This window comes from Chelonoidis abingdonii, chromosome 7, assembly GCF_003597395.2.
Source record: "Chelonoidis abingdonii isolate Lonesome George chromosome 7, CheloAbing_2.0, whole genome shotgun sequence".
NCBI classification, from domain to species: Eukaryota; Metazoa; Chordata; order Testudines; family Testudinidae; genus Chelonoidis; species Chelonoidis abingdonii.
In genome coordinates, this window is record NC_133775.1 from 46,127,476 (window position 1) to 46,154,045 (window position 26,570).

The following is a 26,570-nucleotide window of genomic DNA, read 5'->3' on the forward strand; positions in this document are numbered from 1 at the left end:
AAGTGGCGCCCATTCCAGGGGGCGACCTGCCGGCCACCGAGTGTTATAGGGTAAAAGTTTCTCCGACAAACGTGCACGCGGCACATGCACACCTAACTGGAATGGATATGAGCAACACATCTCGAAGAACAACAGTTACAAAGGTGAGTAACCGTCTTTTCATGAAGTTCTATACGCTGAGGAGGAAAATTTTATGGAAGCCCTTGTTAAAATATTTGCAGCATATTATTGAATCAACTGGTAGCAATTATTCTAGTATTTCAGAAACTATGTCTTTAGATTAGTTTACCAGTTGTGTCTTTGCTTAGAATTTCTAAGAGAACGTGCATATAGGTCAGAATATGAATGTGCCTTCAACTGGAACTTGTTAAACCAAAAGATGGGATTATCCTGTCCATTAAAGCCGGAGCATTCATAAAACAGTCTGATCATGCAGCAAAGTTTTGTTTGTCTAGCACACAAAGGCAATGACCGTTTTTTCTCTTTAGACCTACCAGCTTTCAGTGCAAACAAACTAGTAGAATGTAGCCAGTTAAGGATGGAAATAGAAGAGAAAACTAGACAAGCTATCAACCAAAGTAAATACATTGATAACAGCAAAATGGCCTTTAAACCATGGGGCCTGAAAATTCCGAGAATTTATGGCTACTGGTTTCCTATTAATCTTTTTTACCATTTGCCAAAGTTCATTATTTTATAGTGAAAGCAGCTATCATTTTCAGCATTTTTCTCATTATGCCTCACTATTATTGAGCTTCTTAATTGAAATAGAGCTGCTCAGGTCTAGTCATTCTGTTTAAGGAATAAAAATCAGTGAGTGCTTTGAAATACCCTTTTTGTGTGTTACAAAACATAGTCCAAATACCTTTTTGCAAATAATTAACTGAGTTTTCAAAAGAAATGCTGAGTTTGCCAGTAGTGTTCACAGAATAGTGAAAACTATTGTTAGAGACAATGAATATAGCATTTAAAAGCTGGATTTTTCTCATAATTTTGGTTGATTCAGGAGAAACCTCGGCAGAAGGTAAAAGTACTGAGGCATTCATTTATTTAGAAAAGAATATGATAATCTAGAATATAGTTTACATATTGCTCTTAGGAAAGTGCTTTATGCAGTTGCTTTAATTTGATAAATGGTTTTATTCTTAATGGGGATATATTTTTGCTAGTGGGGTTTATATTTATAATATTTTTGATTGAACATTTGCTATGAAGAGTGAGCTGTTGCTATGTTGAACCTTGAAATTGACACAGCTATAGCACCTCTGGGAAAAGGTTCAGACGCTAACATGAACATCCCATTTTATTATTTCTGGAACCACTTCCTTTGAGCTCATTCTGCAGCAGTTACAGAAACAGACTTTAGTTCGATTTTATTTGTATACAAATCATATAAATTGCAATGGTACACAGACTTATAAAAGTAAAAGAGAACTAGGAAATCAAATACTAGCCTATTGCTAATAACCTAAGATGATGCTCTGGTTTCTCCAGCATGGGATACTACTCTTCACCCTTATTTTTTAGAAGTCAAAATTTTTAACTATTTCCATTAATAGATAATATGACAAGTCACTGGTATCCACCTCCCTTATCTTTTATTTTTTTCTGCAGGCTCAGTCACTTCTAACTGGACCAATCTACTCTTGTCTATATTTTTAGTTTTTCCACTGTAAGCAAATTACATCCTGTCAAGTCTATAAATTCCTGCCATGTAGCTTCCAGAGTGCAGACCAATTTACAGACTGCTCTCCGCTCTCTAGGTAGGACCTCCTTGAATTAAGGTGCCCTTTTACCTTCTCTTGTTAGGCCTGTTTAAAGAAATTAGGAATGCAGGAATTTCAAGTTTGTTTAGTAGAGCAATATGTTAATTCAATAAGTCATTAATCAAGCCTGATGATGTCAATAATTGTTTACTAGTAGTAGTAGTTACTTTCCTTTGTTCTAACAGAAAGAAATGCAGGGGTGCCAAACTTGCTTTGGGCAGATGGCCACATTCCATGTTAAGTGATAGCCCATGGGCTGGAATATAATTTAATTTAGAATTCAGTTCTCCAGTCCCCAGCAATTTTCCCACTGATGTAAGCCTTAACTGTGACAAGTTTTGTTGCCAAAAACTGGCAGTGTACACACTGCAAGGTCACTTTTTTGGGGGGAAAAACCCTAGTTTTGGTGACGACAAACGTCCACCCCAGTAAGCGACTCTTGTCTTTTCCCCTCCCTTTATTGTTGACAAACAGCCAGTGTAGACACTACAGGTTTTTTCTTTTCCCGATTTTTATCGGCTACCAGAAAGTATCCCACATTTCCCCTGCTGTCGCTCTGGTCAGCAGTTTGAACTCCGTTGTCCTGCAGCCAATCCACCCCTCCCGCTTGCAAGCCCTGGGATTTTTAAATCTCACTTACTATAGCCCCAACAGTGGACTTTCCTACTCTAAATTGATTTGGGACTAACTGGTAGCAGTCTGGATTCACCAGCTTCCACACAGCGATTGCAACACACTCCTCTATGGGAAGGGCAGCTCTCAATCTGATGTCCTTGCGCCGCAGCTCAGGGGCCAGCTCAGCACATAGCTCCATAAAGGTTGCTTTACGCATCCTGAAGTTCTTTGAGTGATTGCTCATGTTTATTCCACAATGGGTGCATGCTCGCCACGTACACTGGTGTCAGAAGTTTTTCCCCTAGGAGTACCTGTAAGGGAGCACCCCTAGCAACCCCTGGAGTGGCGCCTCCATGCTGTGGTGTAAGGGGTGCCACCCTCAGTTCCTTCTTGCCGCTAGTGAAGGTGCTTCGGAACTGCTCTGCTCCAGCTTTGCTGTAGCTTGTCCCCAGCCTCTTGTTCATTCAGTGTATGTGACCTGTAGTTAGTAATCTATTACTAATTTAGTTTAGTTTAGCTAGTGCACCTGGGCCGGGGCGTGCCCCGTGCCCCGGATTTTAAGTCATGCGACACTTGTAGGTGCTCGATGTTAGTGAGTGATCCTCACGTGGACTGTCTATGCTGTTTGGGTGAAACTCATCTTAGAGATCGCTGTAAGATTTGCAAGCCTCAGACCAAGTGAGAGAGAGACATTAGGCTCTGGGCTATCCTCATGGAGTCGGTGTTGACCCCAACTCTGGCGTGCCACTCCAAGTCGGCACCAGGCACCGAGATGTTGGTGCATGGCAAACCCCCGCCCCCCGTGCCATCTACTAGTTGACACTGCTCCATGTCCACAGGGCACAGCAAAAAGGCTAAGAAGAGGCCTTTTCTGCTGCGGCACCAGAGTAAATCTGAGGCAGAGACTAGACCCATGTTGGGCAGTCCTTGATCCCCGTTGGGCTCTAGGCCTTCAACTTAAGTAGAGTAGAGTAGCCTGGCCCAGTCTTAGCAGGCTTCCCTGGATGTCTGGATGCCCTCCAATGCCGGAGGTCCTGCAGGCGGCCCAGGACGTCATGTTCATGCCGGTACCAGGAGCACCGCCAATGTTGGCCCCATGCTCCAGAAGCAAGCCGCCACTGGGATCTCTGCAGTCACCCCTGACACAGTATCAGTCAAGAGAATGCTCCCGACACCGTTTGCCACTCAGCGACCGTACCCTGTGTAGTCCATTTGGGTCGTCATCGACTCCCACCAGATTCTCTGGCTGGGTTCCATCTGACCAAGACTCCAGGCACCGCTCCACCTCGAGGAGCAAACACTGACGGGACCGAAGTAGACAATGCCCAAGCCCCCTTATCTTGGAGGGGCTATTCTACCCCTTCGCGACACGAATGTCAATGCTGTTCCCATTCGTCGTCCTGCTCCAGGACCTTACCACATCACCGCTCCTGCAGCCCCAGGTGTTAATCACCGGCCAGTCGCTGTCACGGATCCGCCTGTCAGGGCCAGTAAGAGTTCGACCTGTGGGTGTCTCTGCCCAAGTTTGAGGAGTCCCTTTAGGAGCATGACGGGAAGGAGTTCAAAGCGCTGGTAGAGGAGGATACAGCAGCTGCCAGGGCAACCCTGCAGTTAGTGTCGGATGCGGCGGACAAGACCACATGCTCCATGGCCTCTGCAGTGTCCATGAGAAGGGCTTCGTGGCTCCTGCTTTCTGTGCTGTCCAGTGAGGCACAGATCTCTTTGCAGCACCTATTTGATGGCAAAACTGTTTGTGGAACAAATGGATATAAAACTACATGGCCTGAAAGACTCCCACACGACGCTTCAGACTCTGGGTATCTGTGTTCCGGCTCCAGCTAAACCTTAGTTTAAGCTGCAGCAGGCTCCTGGCCAGGCTATCCATTCTAAATATGATCCCGCTTTTAAAAAGTTGCGGGACTATAAGAAATGCCCGCAGAGGCAGTCTCGGCCTGTCTCCCAGCCTGGGTCCTCCAAGGGCAAGCAGGCAGGGAAAATGTGGTTTTGACAGGACACCCTAGGTCACCCTGCCAGTTCTCGTCAGGGTTCCACCCCTAATAAAGCTTCCCTTCTCCAATCGGTTGTATGCTTTCCTCCTGGAGTGGTGGCTGACCTCAGACCGATGGGTCATTAACACCATCTTTTGGGGCTACACCCTACAGATTACTTCCACCCTGCCCAACCACCCTTCGCCCCTGTCCCTCCTGGGGGACCCCTCTCATGAGACTCTACTTGAGCAGGAGGTGGGGCTGCTTCTGGGCCTAGGAGTAGTGGAAGTGGTGCTGGGGGAGTTCAAACGCAAGGGGTACTACTCCCATTATTTCTTTATCCCGAAGGCCAAAGGAAGGCTCAGGCCCAATCTCGACCTGCGACGCCTGAACCATTAGTAAAGCTTGGTAAAGCTCAAGTTCTGCATGGTCTCTCTGGCCTACATAATCCTTTCCCTGGATTCCAGGGACTGATATGCCGGCCTCGATCTGCAGGACACATACTTCCATATTCATATATTCGAGGGGCACAGATGCTTCCTCCGTTTCACGGTGGGGCAGGAACACTACCAATTTATGGTCCTCCCATTTGGCCTGTCCACTATACAGCATATTCACAAAATGTATGTCGATGGTGGTGGCCTACTTCAGGTGCCGGGCGGTCCAGATCTTCCCCTACTCGGACAACTGGTTGGTCAAGGGCAGCTTCCGATGTCAGGTACGGGATCACATGGCGCTCCTTCTGTCCACGTGCACCACTTTCGGCCTGTTGGTAAACACCACCAAGTCCACATTAGTCCCGGTACAATGCACAGAGTTTATCGGGGCAGTCCTGGGTGCCTTGTCAGTCAGAGCCTCCCTCCCACCGGACATGTTCAAGATCCTGAAGGGGCTAATCGACACGGTCACAAAGTTTCTGATGACAACAGCCACAGTATGCCGCCAGGTCTTAGGTCACATGTGGGCGTGCATGTAGTCCGTAACGCAAGATTCAGGATTAGGCCCCTCCAGCTCTGGTTGGCGTCAGAGTTCTTCCAGGCCAGGGACAGGATGGACAAAGTCCTCACAGTGCCCGAGCCAGTGCTCATCTCCCTTCAGTGGTGGTCCTCCCCAAGAAACATGCTCCATGGAGTCTTGTTGAGGGGCAGGGTCCTGTCACTGGAACTGGTGTCTGATGCGTCGGACCTGGGATGGGGGGCCCATGTGGATAACATCCAAACCCAGGGTCTGTGGTCCACTCAGGAGGTGACCCTCCACACAAATATCAAGGAACTCAGGCTGGTACAGCAGGCATGCATGGCCTTCCACTCGCACCTGAAGGGCCGGGTGGTCAGGGTTCTCACGGACGACACGGCCTCAATGTTTTACATCAACAGGCAAGACGGGGCCCAATCCTCTGCTATGAAGCCCTCATGCTGTGGGACTTTTGTTTAGCCCATGACATCTGCCTACTTGCCTACCACCTATCAGGTGCCCGGAATTCAGGCAGATCAGTTGAGCAGGAAATTCTCCTCTCAGGACGAGTTGTCTCTCCACCGAGAGGTGGTGCACAGAGTTTTCTGAGTGTGGGGAACTCCCCAGGTGGACCTGTCCATGCCTCGACAGAACTGTCCCTGTCCCCGATTCTGCTCCGAAGGGTGGCCCATGTCCCCGTCCAGGACATTTGTAGGGCTGCTATGTGGTCGTCAGTTCACATTTTCACCTCGTATTATATGATCATCTCCCAAACCAGGGAGGCTGCCGGGTTTGGCAAGCCTGTGCTCCATCCTGAGAATCTGTGAACTCCTACCCACCTCCAACAGATATAGCTTGGAGTCTCCTATTCTGGAGTGCACATGAGCAATCACTCGAAGAAGAAAAGACAGTTACCTTTTCCATAACTAGTGTTCTTCGAGATGTGTTGCTCATGTCTATTCCACATCCCGCCCTCCTTCCCCTCTATCGGAGTTGTCTGGCAAGAAGGAACTGAGGGTGGGGGAATCGCGCAGCGCCCCTTATACTGCACCATGGATGCGCCACTCCAGGGGTCGCTGGGGGCACTCCTCTATGGATACTGCTAGGGGAAAAACTTCTGGCACTAGTGCACATTGCGAGCACTCACACCTATTGTGGAATAGACATGAGCAACACATCTCGAAGAGCACGTTACTGAAAAGGTAACTGTGTCTTTTCTGTACCCACTGGTCGTCAACCCACACCTGCACGATGACAATGCGATCCCACCAATCAGTGCTTGTTTTCCTAGCCCAAAAGCGATGCTCTACCATATGCAGCTTCTCTGTGAATGCACAAAGCACTGATAAGTTGCTGCAGTCTATATCACACTTGGGTGCCTGCGATTCATTCTCTGCTAACTTTGCGAGTAACTGCTAGTAACTGCTGCCATGCATGATGTCCTCACGACAGCTAACATTGCACAGAAGAGAAGTGCAGGATCCAGCCTCTTGCACTGCAGATACTGGTGCGCACTACAGAAAAATGACAATTGAAAAAATGGCATGAAAGAAAGCCAGATACCTTTGGAGGGGTGGGACACAAAGAGGTTCATGATGGTACATTTTGCTCATCTCAGTATGTGCCACTCTCCGTTTCCGCATTCCCACAACACTTACCAATGGATGGTGTCGCCAGGCACTGTGGGATACATACCCACAGTCCATTGTTCTCACTGTTGACAAAGGTGCCTGGAATGTGGACATGATCTGTCAACAGAGGGAGGAATTGTACGCACACTTTGGCAACTTTGCTTTTGTCAATTTTTTTTTTCCTTGTTGACATTAGTTTCATTGAAAAAACTTGCCAGTGTAGACAAGCCCTTAGGCTAGGTGTCTCAAACTCCCGTCCCCTGGGCCATCTGAGGTCTGAGAACCTCCGCAATGTGGCTAACGGGGCTCCAGCAATTTTGGGACTGGGTCTATCCTTTGGCCCCGCCTGCTGCCCTGGGTGCTGCTCTCCCCCTCCCACCATGCGTGTCCCCTGGGCGACTTACACTGGCCCAGGGCCCTGCCAACCACTGGCAGTGCAGCGGAGCTGAGCAGTTTCTGTCTGCTCGCTCCATGTGTCTACCAGCCCCTCCTTGCGACCCCAAGGCAGGGCAGGGCTGTGTCTCTGCGCGCTGCCCCTGCCCCAAGCGCCCCTGGAGCCAATGGGAAGCTGCGGGGGCAGTTCCTGGAGACAGCAGCGCACAAGGTCCCCTCAGTCCACCCTGCCTTGGAGCCCCAGGTAAATGCTGCATCCCCAATCCTCTCCCAGAGTCTGCCCACCCCCATTCTTTCCCCCACAATACCCCCTCCCGCCCCCAACCTCCCTCCCAGAGCACTGCACCCCTCCCCACAGCCCCCAATCTCCCAGAGCCTGAAACCCCACCCCTTCTACACACCCACTCCCTGCCCCATCCCAGAGCCTGCACCCAGCACCCAAACTCCATCCCAGAGCCTGTACCCCAGATGCCCTCCCCCACCCAAACCTCCCAGAGCCCATCCTCTCACCCCTTCTGCACCCAAACTCCCTCCCAGAGCCTGCACCCCAATCCCCTACCCCAGACCTCCTCCCCTACCCAAACGTCCCCCCAGAGCCTTAGGCAGGTGGGGGTTGGAGATCTGGGGGCTGGAGTTTTGGAGGCCGGGTTCTGGGTGGCTTGAGTAATATTATTGGCCCGCTGGGAGGATTTGAGGACTGGCACTAGGCCTAAGGTAAATTGAGTTTGAGACCACTGCGGCAAGTTTACAACCAGTGCCTGGAGAGTATCTGGCCTAAACTTTAGTATCTAAATACCTAAGTATTATCATCATGTCACATTCAACACTACTCAGTAGGAAAACATGCTCCCTTTTATAGCCGCTGCTGTTTTGGCCCTCTTTTGTCACTTCTTTTCCCTAACCTCTTTTTTTTTTTTTTTTTACTCTTCCATTCTTCCCTGTGCATTTATTTCTTTGCAGAAACTTTCAATTCCCACATTGCTGTGGGCTTCCTTGACACATCTTCCCCATTTCATCTGCCAAAATTATCAGCAATAAAATTAGTTATGTTGACACTGAAATGTTAGATTTATTGCAACCATGACGCCTAGAAACTCTTTTTAGATGGAAACTGAGGTTCTAGACATCTGAACGTGTCTAGCATGCAACATAAATAGATCAAGTTGGCTGAATCCATCCCTTAGGCCATAAGTTTGACACCTCCTTGCTAAATATATTACCTTTAGTTTCACTAAATCTGCCCATTTATTGTCGTATAGGACAAAGTGAAAAGAAATGTCTTTGATTTTCAGTATAATTATTCATTAACAACTAGGCAAGTCAAGTATAAGCTGAAAGGGTAAATAGTTGCAGAATTGGACTTCGTGTGAACCCTAGGTATCTATACAGAATTCAGCTAAGCCAATTAATTTTAAATTAATCCAGAAAGCACTGTTATGCATGGGAGAAATTTGTAATGAACAAAACATAATTAAATCTTTTGTAGATAAGCCTTGTGATTTGCCACTCATAGAAAATGGGAAGATAGCCCAGTATTATTATAGTTTTAAAAGTTATTATTTTCCAATGAGTAAAGAGAAAAAGCTTTCTTATACCTGCGCGGCTGGCTATACAACTGAGTCTGGGAGTCAAGATGCAAGGATAACATGCACAGCAACAGGATGGTCACCAGCACCAAAGTGTTATAGTAAGTCACTTTCATTGGCCTTTTTTGTTTCCTGTGGACATTGTAATGGATTTCACCAAGAGGGTGTAGTAATGAAACCATAACTTAGGGAAAAATTAGGAAGTGGAATTGGATATTGTCACTTTACCTCTTTCTCTCTGAAAATTGGTACCAAAACCAGGAATATTGCCTTTTTGTGAAATCAGATAAATTCATGGGGGATAGGTTCATCAGGGGCTCTTAGCTAGGATGGGCAGGGATGGTGTCCCTAGCCTCTGTTTGCCAGAAACTGGGAATGGGCCATGGGGATAGATCACTTGATTACCTGTTCTGATTAACGTTCTGAAGCACCTGGAATTGGCCATTGTTGGAAGATGGGATACTGACCTAGAAGGATCTTTTTGTTCTGATCCAGTATGGCTGTTCTTATGTTCCGAACATCCCTATTTATTTTCAGCCTTTGTGTTTTTCATTATTGTTTTTATTCAAGTGGTACTGGATTCCCCTTCCATCCTCCATGATGAGAAAATGACCAATTTCAGTCAAATTTTAGTTCACTTTGCCTCCCCGCATCTTCAGTAATTTTGCCTCTTACAGGTGGAAGCCCTTCCCTTAATACAGAAATTTTCTGGCTCATCAGCAGGAGTTAAACAAAGTGAAAGCTGCACTTTGGTATCAGTAGGATTTGCCTGCAGGTTGCTGGTTGGCTGCTTCCTCAGACAGTAATAGCATCCCAGAGAGTATTTAGAGTATTACCCAGGTTTTCAGAACCCAAAGCAGTAGGTGTCAAGAATAAATCAATGGGGGGGGACAGCTCCTCTATCTGATAAATGATTGGTACAAACAAGAATGCTTTAACCTAAAACTACCTTTTTATTAGGTTTCACATGCACACACAAGTGTTGTAGCAGTAGATTCAGAGCATCCCAAACATTTATATTTACTCAAAGTCTGAGATGGTTATGAGTAATCAACAACCAGAATTCCGTGCGCTGTCCTTCCATCCAGCTACTAGGGAGTTTAGGTGCCAGCTTCTTGTCCAAAGAAAAGCTTCCTTGGATTGCTCCAAAGTGTATCCTTTTGCCTAATCTTTTATAGCTAAATTAAACAAAGTACATAACTCATAGCGACTTTTAGTGGGTCACCATAGTAACCCCAGTGGGTCACCAATTCTCCTAATTTAAGCAACCTACTCATTTATCTTTTAACAAAGCATTCTGTGTATCTCTAGTCATAACAATAACATGTATACATAGGGGCACTTAAAATCAAGGCTGCTTGTCCAAACATTCCTTCCATTCATATGGTACATTAACTCTCTGTCCCATCCTCCCATTCTCATTAGCAGAAACTGCAAACATACAGCTGTTTGGCCTTGCCTCCCAAAGCCCTAAGATTATTTCTAGCTATATGGTATTTGGTTTACAGCTAGCAGTGGCTGGACATGCAAAACAGCTGAGTGAAATAATGTCAGGTTCCATAGTTACAAACAGTAATATCAAGTTCTGAGGTTATAGAGGAGTAGGGAGAACATCTGTACCTCTTAAAGTAAAATTTTTAAAAATAGAGGGCACATCTGGCATGTAGACAGTGAAATCACCAAAACACTGAACTCTCTCTTGCTCTCATCTGTTTATGATCTGCTGATGATCATCAGTTCTCTTCCTGGTGACCTTTAATTGCTACTAGGAGAGAACTCTCACTATGTCTTTGCAAGTGCTCCTATTTTACTCACTGGGAGAGGGTCTTATAGCTTCAAAGTTGGGCAATTTCTCCAACTCTCAGGACTGCCTCCATCAGTTCAGGACTGATTGTGTGCACTGCAGCTTCAGTAGCAATAAAGAAAATAGTCAAGACTGTCAAGAAAGAAGATTGTGTGAACCCCACCACTGTCCAGATTCACTAAACTAGGCGACTTTATTATCTTTCTAATTTCAACATTTAAAATACCTATTTGATATTGGGTTTTTTTGTTAGTATGTCAGGAGGGTAAGCAGATAAAAAAATCGTTGGGCTTATTATCTGCTCACTGTAAGCAAATATAGGAAGCAGACAAATCCCCATGTAAATATATACTAAAGTTATAGAGAAGCATGATACTCTGTCAGTTGTCTCTTTCTAATCAACCTACTTCTTTTCATGTAGAAAAATGTAGCAAACCTCTCTTGGAAAATGGCATCTTCTCTGATACAAAACTGGCCTACAAAATATGGGAACAATTGTTGTACAGATGTGCTTCCGGCTATCAAACTCCAGGAAGTAATCCTGATGAAACAGTGCAATGTCTTCCAGAAGGATGGTCTTCTCACCCAAGCTGTGCTAAAAAATTTGGTATGAATTTACATTCTTCTTTATAACTGACTTTCTTTATATCTTTGCTGCTATATGATACTGTTATAGCTAGAGTCTCCCTGTGTTAGGGCAGCTTTTAAACTCACTGGGGCAAATTTTCAACTGGTTGAAATCAATGGGACAACATCAGTTTGCATTAGATGACAATAGTCCCCATTGGGACTACTTATATCACATGCATAAAGTTAAGCCTGCATTAAAGGTATACAGGAAGATGGGCCAAATGGGTAGATGATTGAAATCTTACACATTTTCTAATGAGGTTAGGGATAGTATAAATACTGTTTTACATTTAATACTTCTGTGTCTTTCCACTGTTGGGATATTAACTTCAGAAGGGGAGCTACTATACAAACGCCATAGCATTGAATGACAGTGGGTGATAATCTCTGTTGCTATCACATTGCCACACTTTTTTACATTGTAAGTTAGTATTAGTGAATAATTAAACTTAAATGTGTAGACTGACCTATAGATTGTGTATTAATTATATTGATTACTTTAGCGTTCCCAGTTATCACTTAGAGAGTTAACAGGGTCTTGTCCCAAGATCAGGACCAATATTATTAAAATTACTGTGTAACTAGGAACCTTGATGGGCACAGTGGCAACACTCGTGCTATAAGAACTCTTCTGTGTTTGCAAATAATGTATTAATACCTTCAGGACAGTCTCACACACACACACACTGTAACTCAAGAAAGTAGATAGAGATAACACAGAAAGTACACCTGAACTTCCATACTCACACTATCCCTTGCAGAACAACCTGAAATGCTAGCAATTATCTTCCTCATCATCATCACCTTCCTCATCTTCACAAGTGGCCATCATTTTTACATGTCTCTCCCCTACTGCCCACAGGTTGGGATACAACTTTTATAATACGTTATGCCAATGCCGTACGTCTAATGCATATTCAGTAGACGTATTTCCCCTCTTCCTTATTCGTACTTTCGCAATCTACTAGTGTTGAGGTGTCCTTCTATAGGTTAGTATATTAATGATTTCAACTCATTATCCTATACTTTAATTCATTGCTATCACACTCTTGTGGTTGGATGTTCCTTCCATAACTTTCCAAACGCTGATGTTAGCTCATGCTTCTATGGCTGGCTGATGTCATTATGGACAAAATTCCCCTTTACGCTCTTCCAGTTCCCCAAAACTTAGGGGTTAGTTTTGGGGCATTTATCTATGCCAAAGTTCATAGCCCTCAAGCCTCATGCTAACTGCTGAAGCCAGTGTCTTGCAGGATATAAGCCTGTAGGTTCCTCGTATTCTTACTGAATATAATAACGGCAAGGCAGTGAATATAGTAAAGGCAAGCTATCTCTATGGGCTACAAATGTTGACAGTTAAGTAAATTTCCATTTTAAAAGTAGAAAATGTGGTAGAATTGCATTGATTTCCATCTTCTGCACGTCCATGCAGACTTTGGCTCACTGTGTCAAATATAAAAACTTCTGGGTGTGGCCATCCTTTGCTTTCCTGTGGCTTGTAAGATAGTCCCATTGCACAATACAACAAAGTATAATTAGAAGTAGCACATGCTAAAAACTAGAGCTGGCTGAACAATATTTGGTGAGTAGTACATTTTGTTCATTTAGGGTCAATCTATTTGCAATTCATAAACACTCACTGAATGGTAAAAATACAGAGAAGCACTACAGTTATTTGTAAGGTATATCTATCGAGTTGTATTCGTAGTTCAAAATATATTTTTCTCTGGTCCCTGGCTGGTTACTCTACCCTAGAGAAACAGCAGGCATGCCTGAAGAGAACTCTTTGGGCCTTGATTCTCTCTGGTAAAGGGTGGACTCAGAAGGGAGGGTTCCATTTCTCTTGCTATTTCCATTTTGAAGAGTGCAGGATTTTTATGACCACCCTACTAGTATAATCTAAATCTTGTTGTCACATGCGTTACACTTACTGCTGTGTGTGAATGTTGGTTTATGCCTGTGAGTTACAGTTAAAATTTTTGCCTGTTAGGCAGGGTGCTATAGGAAGAAGATAACTGCTTAAAGCTCATACGCTCGCTCACACATCAGTGAGAGACAGTGTAAGTATATATAAAGCTGGGAAACTGCAGAGTCAGAACTACTGAAACAAACATGTTTGTGTCTAAATATATTTATTTGAATCAGTATAGTTAACATGGCTGTGCATCTGGTGCAAATTAATCCATTTCCCTCCAAACTTTGTTAATAAATGTATATCAGAGGACTTGAATAACTGGTGCCCCAGCTATTTACAAATTAATTGCAAAGCTTTGTATCAGATTTGAACAGTCTACTAAAAACATAAGACTTTAATGAAGACATAGTGAGAAAAATCCTATGTCATGTAATTGAAGTGAAGTAAGCCCCAAAATGAATGTACTTTTTTTTTTTTCTTTTCTTTTTTTTTTTTAAGAGAGATGCTTAGTACCAGACTTGCATCATGGCCACTACTCCACAACCCAGCGGATCCTCAAACTGAATGAAACACTGATGTATGAATGTGATGAGGGATACCACACCAGAGGAGGAAACACTATTGAAAAGGCAGTCTGTCGCACATATGGATGGTCCCTTACTCCAAACTGCACTAGTATGTTGTTATCTTTATGTAACCCTTATGCCCATCAGAGATGGCAGCAACAAGAGCCAGGTTCGGTATCTAGGGATTCCCTTTCAATAACACAAGGCAAAACTGGCTCAAGCTCCCACCCAGTGACCTGGGACAATTACATACCACATCCCCTGGGCGCCTCTAGGAGGCAATACTTCCCCTCTCACAAGCACGGAGTCTGAGTGTATCAAAAGCCTTTTAATAAAGCAGGGAAGTGGGCTGTAGCCCACGAAAGCTTATGCTCAAATAAATTTGTTAGTCTCTAAGGTGCCACAAGTACTCCTGTTCTTTTTGCTGATACAGACTAACATGGCTGCTACTCTGAAACCACAGACAAGATTCATAACACAAATGATGAGCAAAAGACCCATCCCCAAGTAAGTTTAGCAGTGTCCTTTTCTCCTCAGGATCTTAAGTCCAGCAACCCAACAGTCACTGCACTCACAGTTTCTATCTTTGGTCAGTGCAGACTCCAGAGTTCAGAAGTTCATCTGCAGAATTTACCTTCCAGCCTTGTTGGAAGTTGCCGGGGGGAGGGGCAGTATGGGGGCATCTTATATGCTCCACTGCTCATGTTGATGACTGATTGCCACACCTCTCCATGGGGTTCTGCTGCAGTCTTCACCACCAGCTGTACCTCTCTGCTAGCCACTCACCAACTTGTCTTCAGCCCCTGCCTACTTAACACAGCTTGCAGTGATTTCAGCTGTTTGGGTGTAGGGATCTCAGTGCTGGCATACTCAGAACCACTACCTCAAAGTAGACCTAGGAATCAGTGATTTCAGCTCTGCGACACCTAACAAGACTCCTAAATGAGTCAAAAGTAGCTCTATTATTACACCATGGAGAAAGGAACAGTCAAAGTGGTGTTTAGAGCCTACACTGCCAAGTACACATACCTGTCCCCAGCCCCTCTCAATTCACTGGGCTTTGGAACCCATGTCCCTTGCCTAGCGAGAGCTGCTTGGTTGAAGGTGAGTCCCTTCATCATAAAATGTCAAGTACAGTTCTACTATTCTTGATTCACATAGCCAAGATAACAACATTTTATTACTCCTGTCCCAATAACAAAGAGACTGGGGATTCCACAGCAGCCGAAGTGACCATTTGGGCAAGCAGTCCATCATGCTAGGCAGGTTGGGTGTGCCCATGCAAATGAGATCAGCCCCAGAAGTCCTTTTCCACAGCTCACCACCAGGTGTCAGGGTAGAGCTCATTCTGACTCTGCGTACATCTAGAATAACTTAACCTGAATCTTCCAAAGTTTGGTATTCTTTAATCCTGCAGCCTTTGTTTCTTTTATGGGAGAAAAGCTTCCAAACATTTAATGGATTTATTCTGATAGAGTTGTTTTAAATCTGTTTTATCCAGTGTGTGTTTTTCTTTTCTAGAAGTAACGTGCTCCTTGTTAAGTGAGATAGAACACGGGAATTTCTATCCCAAGAAGGAAAGCTATGAGGAAGGAGATGTGGTTCAATTTTTGTGTCAAAAAAATTACACTTTGAATGGATCTGATTTAATTCAGTGTTATGACTTTGGATGGTATCCAAAGCCTCCAATATGTGAAGGTAACTCTCTCTGTGTATCTCTTCCTGCCCCTACATCATCCTTGTTATTACATTTAAAATATACATTAAAAAAACACTGAAGTTTCAAAGTGAAGCCCTCAAATGTTAGCAAATTTCAGAATTAAGGCTGCCTGTTCAACCTTAATTCAACCTTCTCATGCATATGCATCAAAAGTCTTTAATTACATGCTCACATACTATTCCACCCTCCACCACCAAGCTCCAGCCCTTGTACCTGCCTCCTTCCCTTTCCCCCTCAGCTCCCCCTCCCAGTTCTTTATCCCTCTGCATTTGAATCAGGCTGCACACTGCCTGGGTGTCAGCAGAAGGAGCACTGAAAGCACAGAAACAGTCTCTTCCTCCTCCTGGTTTCTGTAAGCCATAGTGGCCTGGAGCAGCAATTTCAAGGAAGGTGCTGCTTAGTCCTTGCAGCCTAGGATGGAGCATGCTTAGTTACTATGTGGGAATGTCACATGCAGTAGGATAGGTGAGAGGATGGCACATGCTCCGAGCAGATGTATTCTTTAGAAAATTTGCTGCCTAATTCTAAACTTCTACTTACTGTGTACTAACTGCAGTTTTCAAAGACTGACACATTCTTCTTCAAGTGATTGCTCAAGTGTATTCCACAGTAGGTGTGCGTGCTTGCCATGTGCACTGGTGCCAGAAGTTTTTCCCTCAGGAGTACCTGCAGGGGGAGTGCTGCTGCAACCCCTGGAGTGGCGCCATAAGGGAATCCACGCGCTCTCCCCACTCTGTTCCTTCTTGCCACCAGTGACTGTGCGTTGGAACAACTTACTCCAGCTTTGCTGCACCTCATCTCAAATCTCGTTTGTTGTTCAGTAGTACCTGTATCAGTTCATAAAAGTTCTAATTTAGTTATTCTTTGGGCCGGGGCATGCCCTGGGCCCCAGCGTTTAAATCGTGTGAGTCTTGCAGGTGTTCGATGCCCAGGAGCGACCTGCACACTGACTGTCTCTGCTGCGTGGGCAAATCCCATATCAGCAACCTCTGTAAAATCTGTAGGTCCTTCAAACTCAGGATGAAAAAAGAGAGAGACTTTAGACTTCAGGCCCTTTTCATGGAGTTGGTACTGGCTCCTACCCTGATGCGCTAAGCGGAATCGGCACTGGGTACTTTGTCTTCAGCGTGTGGCGATCCCCTGGCACCTTCCGATGGCCGGCACTGCTCCCCATCGAAAAAGCAGAGGAAGGCTTTGTCATCTCAGAAGCGTAAAGACAAGGCACGGGGGAGGCTAGACCCATGTTGGGCAGCCCCGGTTCCCCCCTGGGCTCTAGAGCTCCGACTCAGGTCAAGCAGAGCAGCCTGGTTGTGTCAATTCAGACCTCTCCTACTGAAGTCTACATACCTTCGACACTGGAGGTCCTGCAGGTGGCCAAAGATATTATGACCCTGCAGGTGCCTGGCACCCAGACCCTGCTCTAGAGGCAAACCGCCACTGGGATCTTGAAAGCCCACACCAACCTGCCACAGATCCCGGTCAGGAGACCGTTCTTGGGACTGCTAGTTGCCCAGTGTCCTGTCAGAACACAGCTCCCAGCATCCACTCCTATCACCCTCCAGGTTGTCTGGTAGGGTGCCATTGGAGTGCAGTTCTAGGCACCGCTCCACACACAGTACAGAGTATCGGCGGGACAGGCGCCGACACCGTAGATGCTCCTGCTCCCATCATGGATGCTGTCACCGGTCACGCTCCAGCTCTTGCGCGTTGAGGCACTGTGCCCATGACTCCTGGCAGGGATCGCCAGCTCTATGTCATCGTGGATCCAGGCGTCGAAGTGTCTCAAGGAGTAGCAGCTCGAGGCGGCACCATTCCTTGATGTCGGAGTCCCAGTGCCATGGTAGACGCCATGCTTGCTACCAGCGCGCATACCACTCACACAGCACCTACAGGTGGTTAGTGACCCAGACCTTGACCCCCACACAGCGCCGTATGCTCCAGCCAGGCGAACCCAACCAACTGGTGCCACTGATGCCACACCAGAGCCAATCACAGGGCCTCCCAAGGCAGAACCAGTGGTGCCAGTGGACCCCCTGGCCCCCTGTGCATGCCCAGCAAGGCCCTTGGTCGATAGTGGAAGCATCGGAGTCTCCGTCAGTTGTGCTATCCACACCTCCGAGGGATAAATCGGCAGGTCACAGTTCCTCAGAACCGCACAAGGATTCCGATAAAGGGGTGGACCCTATGGCACCAGCTGACATGCAGACCCCTGTACTGGCCCCCTCTCCCGTACCAGATGACAAGATTGCAGTTTTGCCCCTTCCGTACCGCAGGAGGACTTCAGGGCTCATCAGGAGCTGCTAAAGCGAGTAGCATCCAGTCTCCATCTGCAAGCTAAGGAGATGGAGGGACCCTCAGACTCATTGTTTAACGTGCTCTCATCCTCAGCACTGGGCAGAGTGGCCCTCCTACTCCATGAGGGGGTGGCCAACATCTCCAATGCCCTCTGGCAAACACCGATGGAGGAGAGAGCGTGTTTGAAGCGGGTCAGGCGTGTCCTCCTCAAAAGTAGGAGGCCATTCACGCTCCAAACCTACCTGGCAAAGTAGCCCAGATTCTCCAGGTGGGTGGGCGAGCGGGATTTTTCCCCAAAGTCTGTCCTACTCCAACTTATCCTTGAGTACCTGCTTCACCTTAGAACTCAAGACCTGGCCCCTTCCTTTGTCAGGGTGCACCTGGCAGCTATTTTGGCATTCCATCCGTTGGTCCAGGGCTGCTCTGTTTTCTCCCATGCCATGACCAGGTGTTTCCTCAAGGGGCTAGATTGGTCCTTCCCTTATGTTAGGACCCCTATCCCTCAGTGGGATCTAAATTTGGTGCTATTCCGCCTTACGGGGCCCCCGTTCCAACTCCTGGCCACATGCTCGTGGTCTCACCTTTTCTGGAAGGTAGCCTTCCTTGTGGCCATCATGTCAGCCCAGAGGGTCTCAGAGCTCAGGGCCCTGACCTGTGACCCCCCCGTTACACTGTCTTTCACAAAGACAAGGTTCAGCTCTGCCCATACTCTGCAATCCTCCCCAAGGTGTTCTCCATCTTTCACATGAGCCAAACATCTTCCTACCTGTCCTCTGCCCTAAGCTGCATACCTCTAATGAAGAGCGCTGCCTCCATATGCTTGATGTGTGCAAGGCTCTGCCCTTTTATCTGGATCAGACTAAGCCAGGTTCTGCAGGTCTTCACAACTCTTTGTTTCTTTGGCCAAGCGCATGAAGGGCCAACTGATCTCTACCCAGAAGCTTTCCCGGTGGATTACATCATGCATCCACACGTGCTACAACCTAGCAGGGGTTCCTGCACCACCTATTGTAAGGACTCACTCGACAAGGACTCGGGCCTCGTCGGCTGCCTTTGTGGCCCATGTCCCCATCCAGGACATCTGTAGGACATCCGCTATCTGGTCCTCAGTACACACCTTCATATCGCACTATGTGATCATCTCTCACACCAGGGGTGACACTGTTTTCGATAGGGCTGTGCTCTAGCCAGGGAATCTGTGAACTCCTACCCACCTCCATCAGACACAGCTTGTAATCACCTACTGTGGAATACACATGAGCAAGCACTTGAAGAAAGGACAGTTACCTGTTCCGTAACTGACGTTCTTCAAGATGTGTTGCTTATGTCTATTCTACAGCCCGTCCTCCTTCCTTGCTGTTGGAGTTGGTCTGGCAAGAAGGAACTGAGGGTGGGGGGAGCACGTGGCTCTCCTTATAGTGTACTATAGCGGCACCACTCCAGGGGTTGCAGCAGCGCTCCCCCCTACGGGTAGTGCTGAGGGAAAAACTTCCGGCACTGGTGCACGTGGCGAGCACGCACACCTACTGTGGAATAGACATGAGCAACACATCTCGAAGAACGCCAGTTCTGGAACAGGTAACTATCCTTTCCGACCTCGCCGTCTAGGTAAGGCTTGGGAATCACCTAATTGGAATTGATATGAGCAAGCACTCGAAGAAGAAAAGACAGTTACTCATCTTTGTAACTGTTGTTCTTCGAGATGTGTTGCTCATATCCATTCCAAACCTGCCCTCCTTCCCCATTGTCGGAGTAGCCGGCAAGAAGGAACTGAAGGGCCGTTGGGTCAGCAGGGGTATATATCCAGCGCTATAGTGGTGCCACTCCACGGGGCGACTCAGCTGACCCACGCAGTGTTGCTAGGGTAAAAATCTTCCGACAAGCGTGCACACCTAATTGGAATGGATATGAGCAGCACATCTCGAAGAACAACAGTTACAAAGGTGAGTAACCGTCTTTTTTCAGAGAGATGGCAAAAATTTTATCACTTAATTCAGTATTTCCCATAGCCAAATGTAAAGTCCATTCTCCGAAAAGTGGAGGCTCTGGAGCTTATCAATAAGAGTTGTAAAAATGAAATTTTATAATGGTCAAAACAACATATTTTCCCCCAGTCTTGTAGTGGAAAACTGCTGCACCATCTAGCTGAATCATTTAATACCACCACCACAAAAGTCAGCTTGAGGCAGACACCCAAGATGGGAAACTTCACCCTTAATGGTTAAAATTTGACTGTTTTATAAGCAATTGGAAAACAGCGTCTTCTAATGGAAAGTGTCAGACAACCTTTACTATAAGAATTGTTACCTGCACCACCTGTAGTACAAGTGTGATAATTTAAACAGGGAGTCGTCACAGAGCAAGTGCATCTCCCTGTTTACAATCCTGATTAATTTTTAATCCGTTTAATGGGTGCCATGCTAATTTTATATCATCCTAGTTTTTATGTGTGTTACCAAGTCAAACACCTTACAGAAGGCTAACTGTATATTGCGTCAACACTATTCTCTTTGTCAACCAAACCTGTAATCTCATTTCAAAAAACCAAGAAACCCAAAACAAGTTAGACAGGATCTATTTTCCATAAATCCATGTTGATTTGCATTAATGACACTACCTTTCTTTAATTCTTGATTAATCAAAAACTGTATCAGCCTCTCCATTTTCTTCCCCAGGATCGATGTAAGGCTGACAGTTGTATAATTACCCAGGTCTCCCCATTTACCCTTTTAAGAAATTGGCACAATGTTAGCTTTCTTCCAGTTACGTGATATGCTCTGTAATAGTGTATACTTGAGGTGTCGGGTCCTGGGTCACAGTTTACAGTTCCAGTTCATTATTTTTATTAGGGCTGTCAATTGCAATTAATGCCTGTGATTGAGTGAAAAGAAGATTAATGTGTTAATCACATACCTCTGGGCATGGAGGAAGGTATCGGCGGCAGTCCCAGTGTATAGTTCTGAAGGTGGCTGAAGGCCGGAGCCCTGCGTCCCGAGGGAGGCTGAAGCCCAGAGCCCCCAGCCTATATTTGAAAATATAGAACACCTCCAAAAATATTCAAATAAATAGTATTCTATCATTGTTTAACACTGGGATTAAAACTGCAATTAATCAAAATTAATTTTTTTAATTGCTTGACAGCTCTAATTTTTGTTGATTTAAGACCGATCTGTAACATTCGTTTTACCATAACATTTTGTAATGATTTCTTACACTCAGTGTTGTCTAACTTCACTTTCATAAACATTCTTATTTTCTTATTACTAATAAATAAAATGCTTTCAATGAAACTGTCAGATTGAACTTCTAAACTGGTTCACATTCACAATTGATATTTGCAGAGTAGTCTAATGCAGCTGAAGGCTAAAGTACCTGTGGCTATGGGATGTTGACTTTTTAAGTCTAGGACATGGTCTGAATAAGCACTATGTGTTTCAAGATTAAGTTTGATACTTTTTAAAATTGACTGTTACCTTTACCTGTGTGTACTCCAAATTTTAGTTTTCAGTGGAAAGAGAAAATTGCATCCAATTTTTAAATGGCAGTGAGGTGCATTTCAATGATCGGTAAACTGGATTGTTAAGATCACTGGGTCAAATCCAATCTCTTTTAAACTCTATTGAACTGCATGGCTGGCTGAGTCTGTGGGTTTAATTAATGTCCCTTTTCTGTGGCTACAGTAGAGTGACAATACCTGGGGAACCCCTAGAAAGTAGAGAGGGAAGCATAGTGGGACTCTGTAATTCTTTATTCATCATGGACCTAAGCTCAGCAGGGGAGGTTTGGTGAACAGTTCAGAAAAGTGAACGTGATCACTGTGTCCATCAATTACAATGATCACTAGCCACCCTCTCCCCTACCTCCAAAACAGAAACAAAAATCATTTTGGGGTGGATAGTGCAGACCATGGCTGCTCTTGCAGGACAAGAAGCTGTGGGCAAGTTGCACTGATGCCCTATATCTGGATTGTAGAGGAGGAGTTCCTTAACCTGTCTGTAAAGGCTTTTTTACTTAGAATTTGTACAGACAGTGAGAATGTCAACCTATGAAAATAGCACCATCTCCCCCAAAATGTCTGGTTATAGTGCTGGTTAAGTGTGTCAGGTCCGACTGTGGTGAACTAGACTCTTAAGGTAAAAATCGGAACAAAATGTGTTACCCAGAGCTCTCCACGTTCTGCTTCTATTGTTTCTTCACCGCGTTTGTTTCTCTGGCATGGATGTGCATGTATGTGTAGTAAACCTTTAAACCAATTTGCTTTCTTGATAGAGATGATCTGATTAAAGCCTCCACCGCATGTCCAAATATGTGTTTTCTTTCTAGATAGAAGAAATAAATGCCCTCCTCCACCTCAGCCTCCCAATGCCAATATATTCACAGATTTAAGAACATATCATAATGGAGCCAAAGTACGTTTGGCATGTCAGATTAATTTTAAAATGAAAGGATCAGAAGAAATCCAGTGTGAGAATGGAAAATGGACTTCACCCCCAAGTTGCATTGGTTAGTAGTTGCTTTACAAATGTTTGGAGCTGAAGTAAAACCCCAGTTCAAAACATGCCTTAATCTTAATATCTGTGTCTCAGTTTCCCCATCTTTAAAATTGGGGTGATGATATTTACTTCCCTTGTAAAGTGCTTTGATGCCAATATGTGAGAAGTGTTATATAAGAACTAGGTATTGATAATTTTGGGACAGGATGAGGGAAGAGCCAGGATCTGAAGATGTATTTAAATCTGAATACAAATTTTATGTCTGATCTCACTGGTCCCAACTGCTCCACCAGATCCCTGATTTATTGTCCAGCTGGACAGTCTATAAGACCATTTTTTTTCTTGGCCATTTGGATGTGGTGTCTGGAGGGGAGGAAATAGTTTGTAAATATGAATAATTTGAGAGAGATGTTTCCAATTTTTTTGCTGCAGTTTCAGAAGTCAAAGAAAAAATACCATGTGATCAGCCACCTCCTATTGAGAAGGGTACAGCAATAACTGAGGACAAGATGTATTACACAGGAGACACTATTAGATACAGATGTGATCATGGCTATAGCATAAATGGATCGAATGAAATAACCTGTAAAATGGGAAAGTGGACATCACCTCCTAAATGTATTGGTAAGTATTCTGCTTGCAGTGTTATAACTCCTCATTCTTGGGAGATGCTCCGATACTACAGAGATTGTCAATAGAACAATCTGGATGGATAGATTTAATAGTCATTATTACTTGTTGTTAATCACAATCAATTGTATACTGTATTTGCAGTTATATTTCAGTTAATTACTGGTGCTGGCACTTATATTTAAATATTTTATAACTGTGTTTTCTTGTCCATGCTGCTTAAATATTTTGAAATATTCAAACTCCAAAACTTCATGAGTTGCTTTTTTGCTTAATAGCTTCTATGATATCATAGACTCATAGAAATATAGGACTGGAAGGGACCTCAATAGGCCATGTAGTCCAGTCCCCTGTAATAAGCAGCATCTTAACTTCCAGTGACTGAGATTGCACAACCTCCATAAGTAATTTGTTCCATTGCTTACAGTTCCTTACAGTTAGGAAGCTTTTTCCTAATGTCTAACCTAAATGTCTCTTGCTGCAATTTAAGACCATTATTACTTGGCCTGTCCTCAGTAGTTAAGGAGAACAGTTCATCACCCTCATCTTTATAACGATGATTTTTACGTACTTGAAGACTGTTATCAGAGGGCACCTGATAACAATCTTCTCTTCTCCAGACTAAACAAACCCAATATTTTCAATCTTTCCTCATGGGTCATATTTTCTAGACCGTTAAGCTTTTTGTTGCTCTTCTCTGGACATTCTCCAATTTGTTTGTCTCTCTGCTGAAGTGTCCTGCTCAGAACTGAACACGGTATTCCAGTTGAGGTTTTATCAGTGCTGAGTAGATTGGAAGAATTGTTTCCCATTTCCTGCTTACCACACTCCTGCTAATATATCCCAGAATGATGTTGCTTTATTTGAAACAGTACTGCAGTGTTGACTCATAATTAGTTTGTGATTCAGTATAACCCCAGATCATTTTGTTTTTGTACAATTGATTATTCCTTCCTAAGTGTATACTTTGCATTTGTCCTCATTGAATTTCATTTGATTTATTTCAGATCATTTCTCCACTTTTCAAGTTCATTTTGAATTCTGATCCTGCTCTCCAAAGGGCTTGCAACCCCTTCCAGATTGGTATCATCCACAAACTTTAAGTGTATTCTCTATGCCATTATCCAAATTATTTATGTGGGAAATAAATAGAACTGGACCTTACTCGATACGCCTTTCCAACTTGATCGTGAACTATTGATAACTACTCTAAATATTGTCTTCCAACCAGTTGTGCATTCATCTTATAGTAGGATGCACAACTGTATTTCTCTAGATTGTTTATGAGAGAGTCATGTGAGACAGTATCAAAAGCCTCACTAAAGTCAAGGTATATCACATCTACCGCTTTCCTCCCATTCACGAGATTTTACCCTGTCAAAGAAGGATATTAGGTTGGTTTGATTTGTTCTTGACATATCCATGTTGACTGTTTCTTATCACCTTAGTATCTTCGACCTGCAAACTGTTTGCTTGATTATTTGCTCCATTACCTTTCCGAGTTGTGAAGTTAAGCTGACTGGTCTGTAATTCCCTGGGGATTCCCCGTTTTATAGATAGGGTACTATAGTTGCCCTTTCTCAGTCCTCTGGGATCTTTTCACATCTTACATAAGTTCTCAAAGGTAATCACTAATGGCTCAGAGATCTCTTCAGCCATTTCCTTAAGTATTCTAGGACAGTGGGTCTCAACCTTTCTAGACTACTGCACCCCTTTCAGGAGTCTGATTTGTCTTGCGTACCCCAAGGTTCACCTTACTTTAGAACTACTTGCTTACAAAATCAGATATAAAAATACAACTGTCACAGCACACTGTTACTGAAAAATTGTCCACTTTATCATTTTTACCATATAGTTATAACATAAATCAATTGGAATATAAATATTGTACTTTTGTTTCAGTGTATAATATATAGAGCAGTATAGACAAGTCATTGTCTGTATGAAATTTTAGTTTCTACTGACTTCGCTAGTGGTTTTTAAGCAGCCTGTTGTAAAATGAGGCAAATATCTAGATGAATTGATGTATCCCCTGGAAGACCTCTGCTTATCTGTGGTTGAGAACCATTGTTCAAGGATGTAGTTTATCAAGTCCTGCCATCTTGAGGACATCTAACTTGTCTAAGTAATTCTTAACTTTTTCTTTCCCTATTTTATCCGTACATTCTACTTAGGTATGTGCTCTCCTAGCACCAGAGAACTTTGCCTAGCAATACTCATAGGTTGCTCAAGCCCTACTGCCCTAGCTCTTTCCCTTGCCATATTAGGGCAGCACTTCCCTGAACCTTTCAGTTCCTTCTCACAACCCAGGGCTGGAATTTGAGCTTTGTGGGATGTTTTTCGCTTTTGGTCTCAGTTTATGAGAACTGTTTTGTATATTATAGTTAATAGTACTTTAGGTGAAGTTTACTGTTTTTATAATATTATTTCGAGTAGTTGGCTACCCTGTGTGATGTCCTTACAAGGTTCAAGCATTGTCCATTGTATGGGGGAACCATCCCCAAGAGTGATCCCCAGACAAGGTGCTTGGTGTGTCTCAGGGAAGGACTTACACAGAGCAGTGCTCTGTCTGCAAGTCTTTCACAAAGAGGACTCCGATGGTGAGAGACTTACAACCAAAGCAGCACCATCAAGTGAACAAAGATAACCATAAGACCTCTTCGATGCTGAGGTGCTCATCTGATTGTCAGTTGCCTTCGAATCCGGTGAGTGATGCTGCTCTGCACACAACTCTGGCATTTCCCCCAACAGGAGGAGCAGTTGTCCTCCCTACGGTAAGAAAGAGGTACCATAAAATGAATCTGGACCCATTCCAGTGTTCAGAGAGACTCTTCCTGGTCTTTTCAGAGGAGTGCTAACCAGCACTCTATTCCCTCTGGCGCACGAGGTGGAGCAAATCCATCCAACTGCTCCCTGGTACTGAACTGGGAGCAGTGAGACCGCATACCATCAACTCCAGTTCTGGCCATGGGGTGTTTGTTGAGTCTGGTACCGATAACATTGGCATTGGTACTGACAGTCTCCACACTGGCAGCATACCAAGTGGCTTTGCCTCACATTACTGGACTCCCAGCTTGTTCAAGAATATACTGCCACCATGGGTTCTACTACCTTGTCCTCTGTTGTGGCCTGGACAGATTCTGGCAATATCACAGTACTACCAGGCTTGTTGGCACTACAGCTTGCACTGCTTGGGCCTCAGACTATGGAGTTGAGGCAGATTCCAGGCCCAGCACCAAAGGTCCCCTCAACTATGGTGCATCCTTCAGCACTGTTGTCATTTTGGTGGTAGCCCTCTTCAAGTTCGGTCTCACCCTTAGACTCAGTACCAGAGCCTCTCCTGATACCAAGTGGGATTGTGTCTCATTCAGTACTGCCAGTGCTGATCCACCATTCCTCTACAGCACTGATGCAGCCCCCATATTGGATTTCAGATGACTTTGACTATTTGTTTGCCCTGTCGGGGCTGGCTCCTCTGTTGTCTACTCAAGATCTAGGTCACAGTTGTCCTCCCACTGGTCATCAGACAGGCACTAGAGACTCCCCATGGATCACCATTAATAATGAGATCAGCATGTTCTGCA

At 44.8% G+C, this 26,570-nt stretch overlaps 1 protein-coding gene across 1 annotated transcript in view; it reads left to right on the plus strand.

The window, feature by feature from the left end:
* The first annotated feature begins 954 nt into the window (after window positions 1-954).
* LOC116818308 (coagulation factor XIII B chain) overlaps window positions 955-26,570 on the plus strand; it is a 39,398-nt gene continuing 13,782 nt past the window's right edge. The window contains exons 1-7 of the mRNA XM_032769099.1: window positions 955-1,024; window positions 8,834-9,034; window positions 11,159-11,344; window positions 13,781-13,957; window positions 15,370-15,546; window positions 22,187-22,366; window positions 22,789-22,980. Of these exons, the coding sequence (XP_032624990.1) occupies window positions 955-1,024; window positions 8,834-9,034; window positions 11,159-11,344; window positions 13,781-13,957; window positions 15,370-15,546; window positions 22,187-22,366; window positions 22,789-22,980 (1,183 nt within the window). The remainder of the gene's footprint in view (window positions 1,025-8,833; window positions 9,035-11,158; window positions 11,345-13,780; window positions 13,958-15,369; window positions 15,547-22,186; window positions 22,367-22,788; window positions 22,981-26,570) is intronic.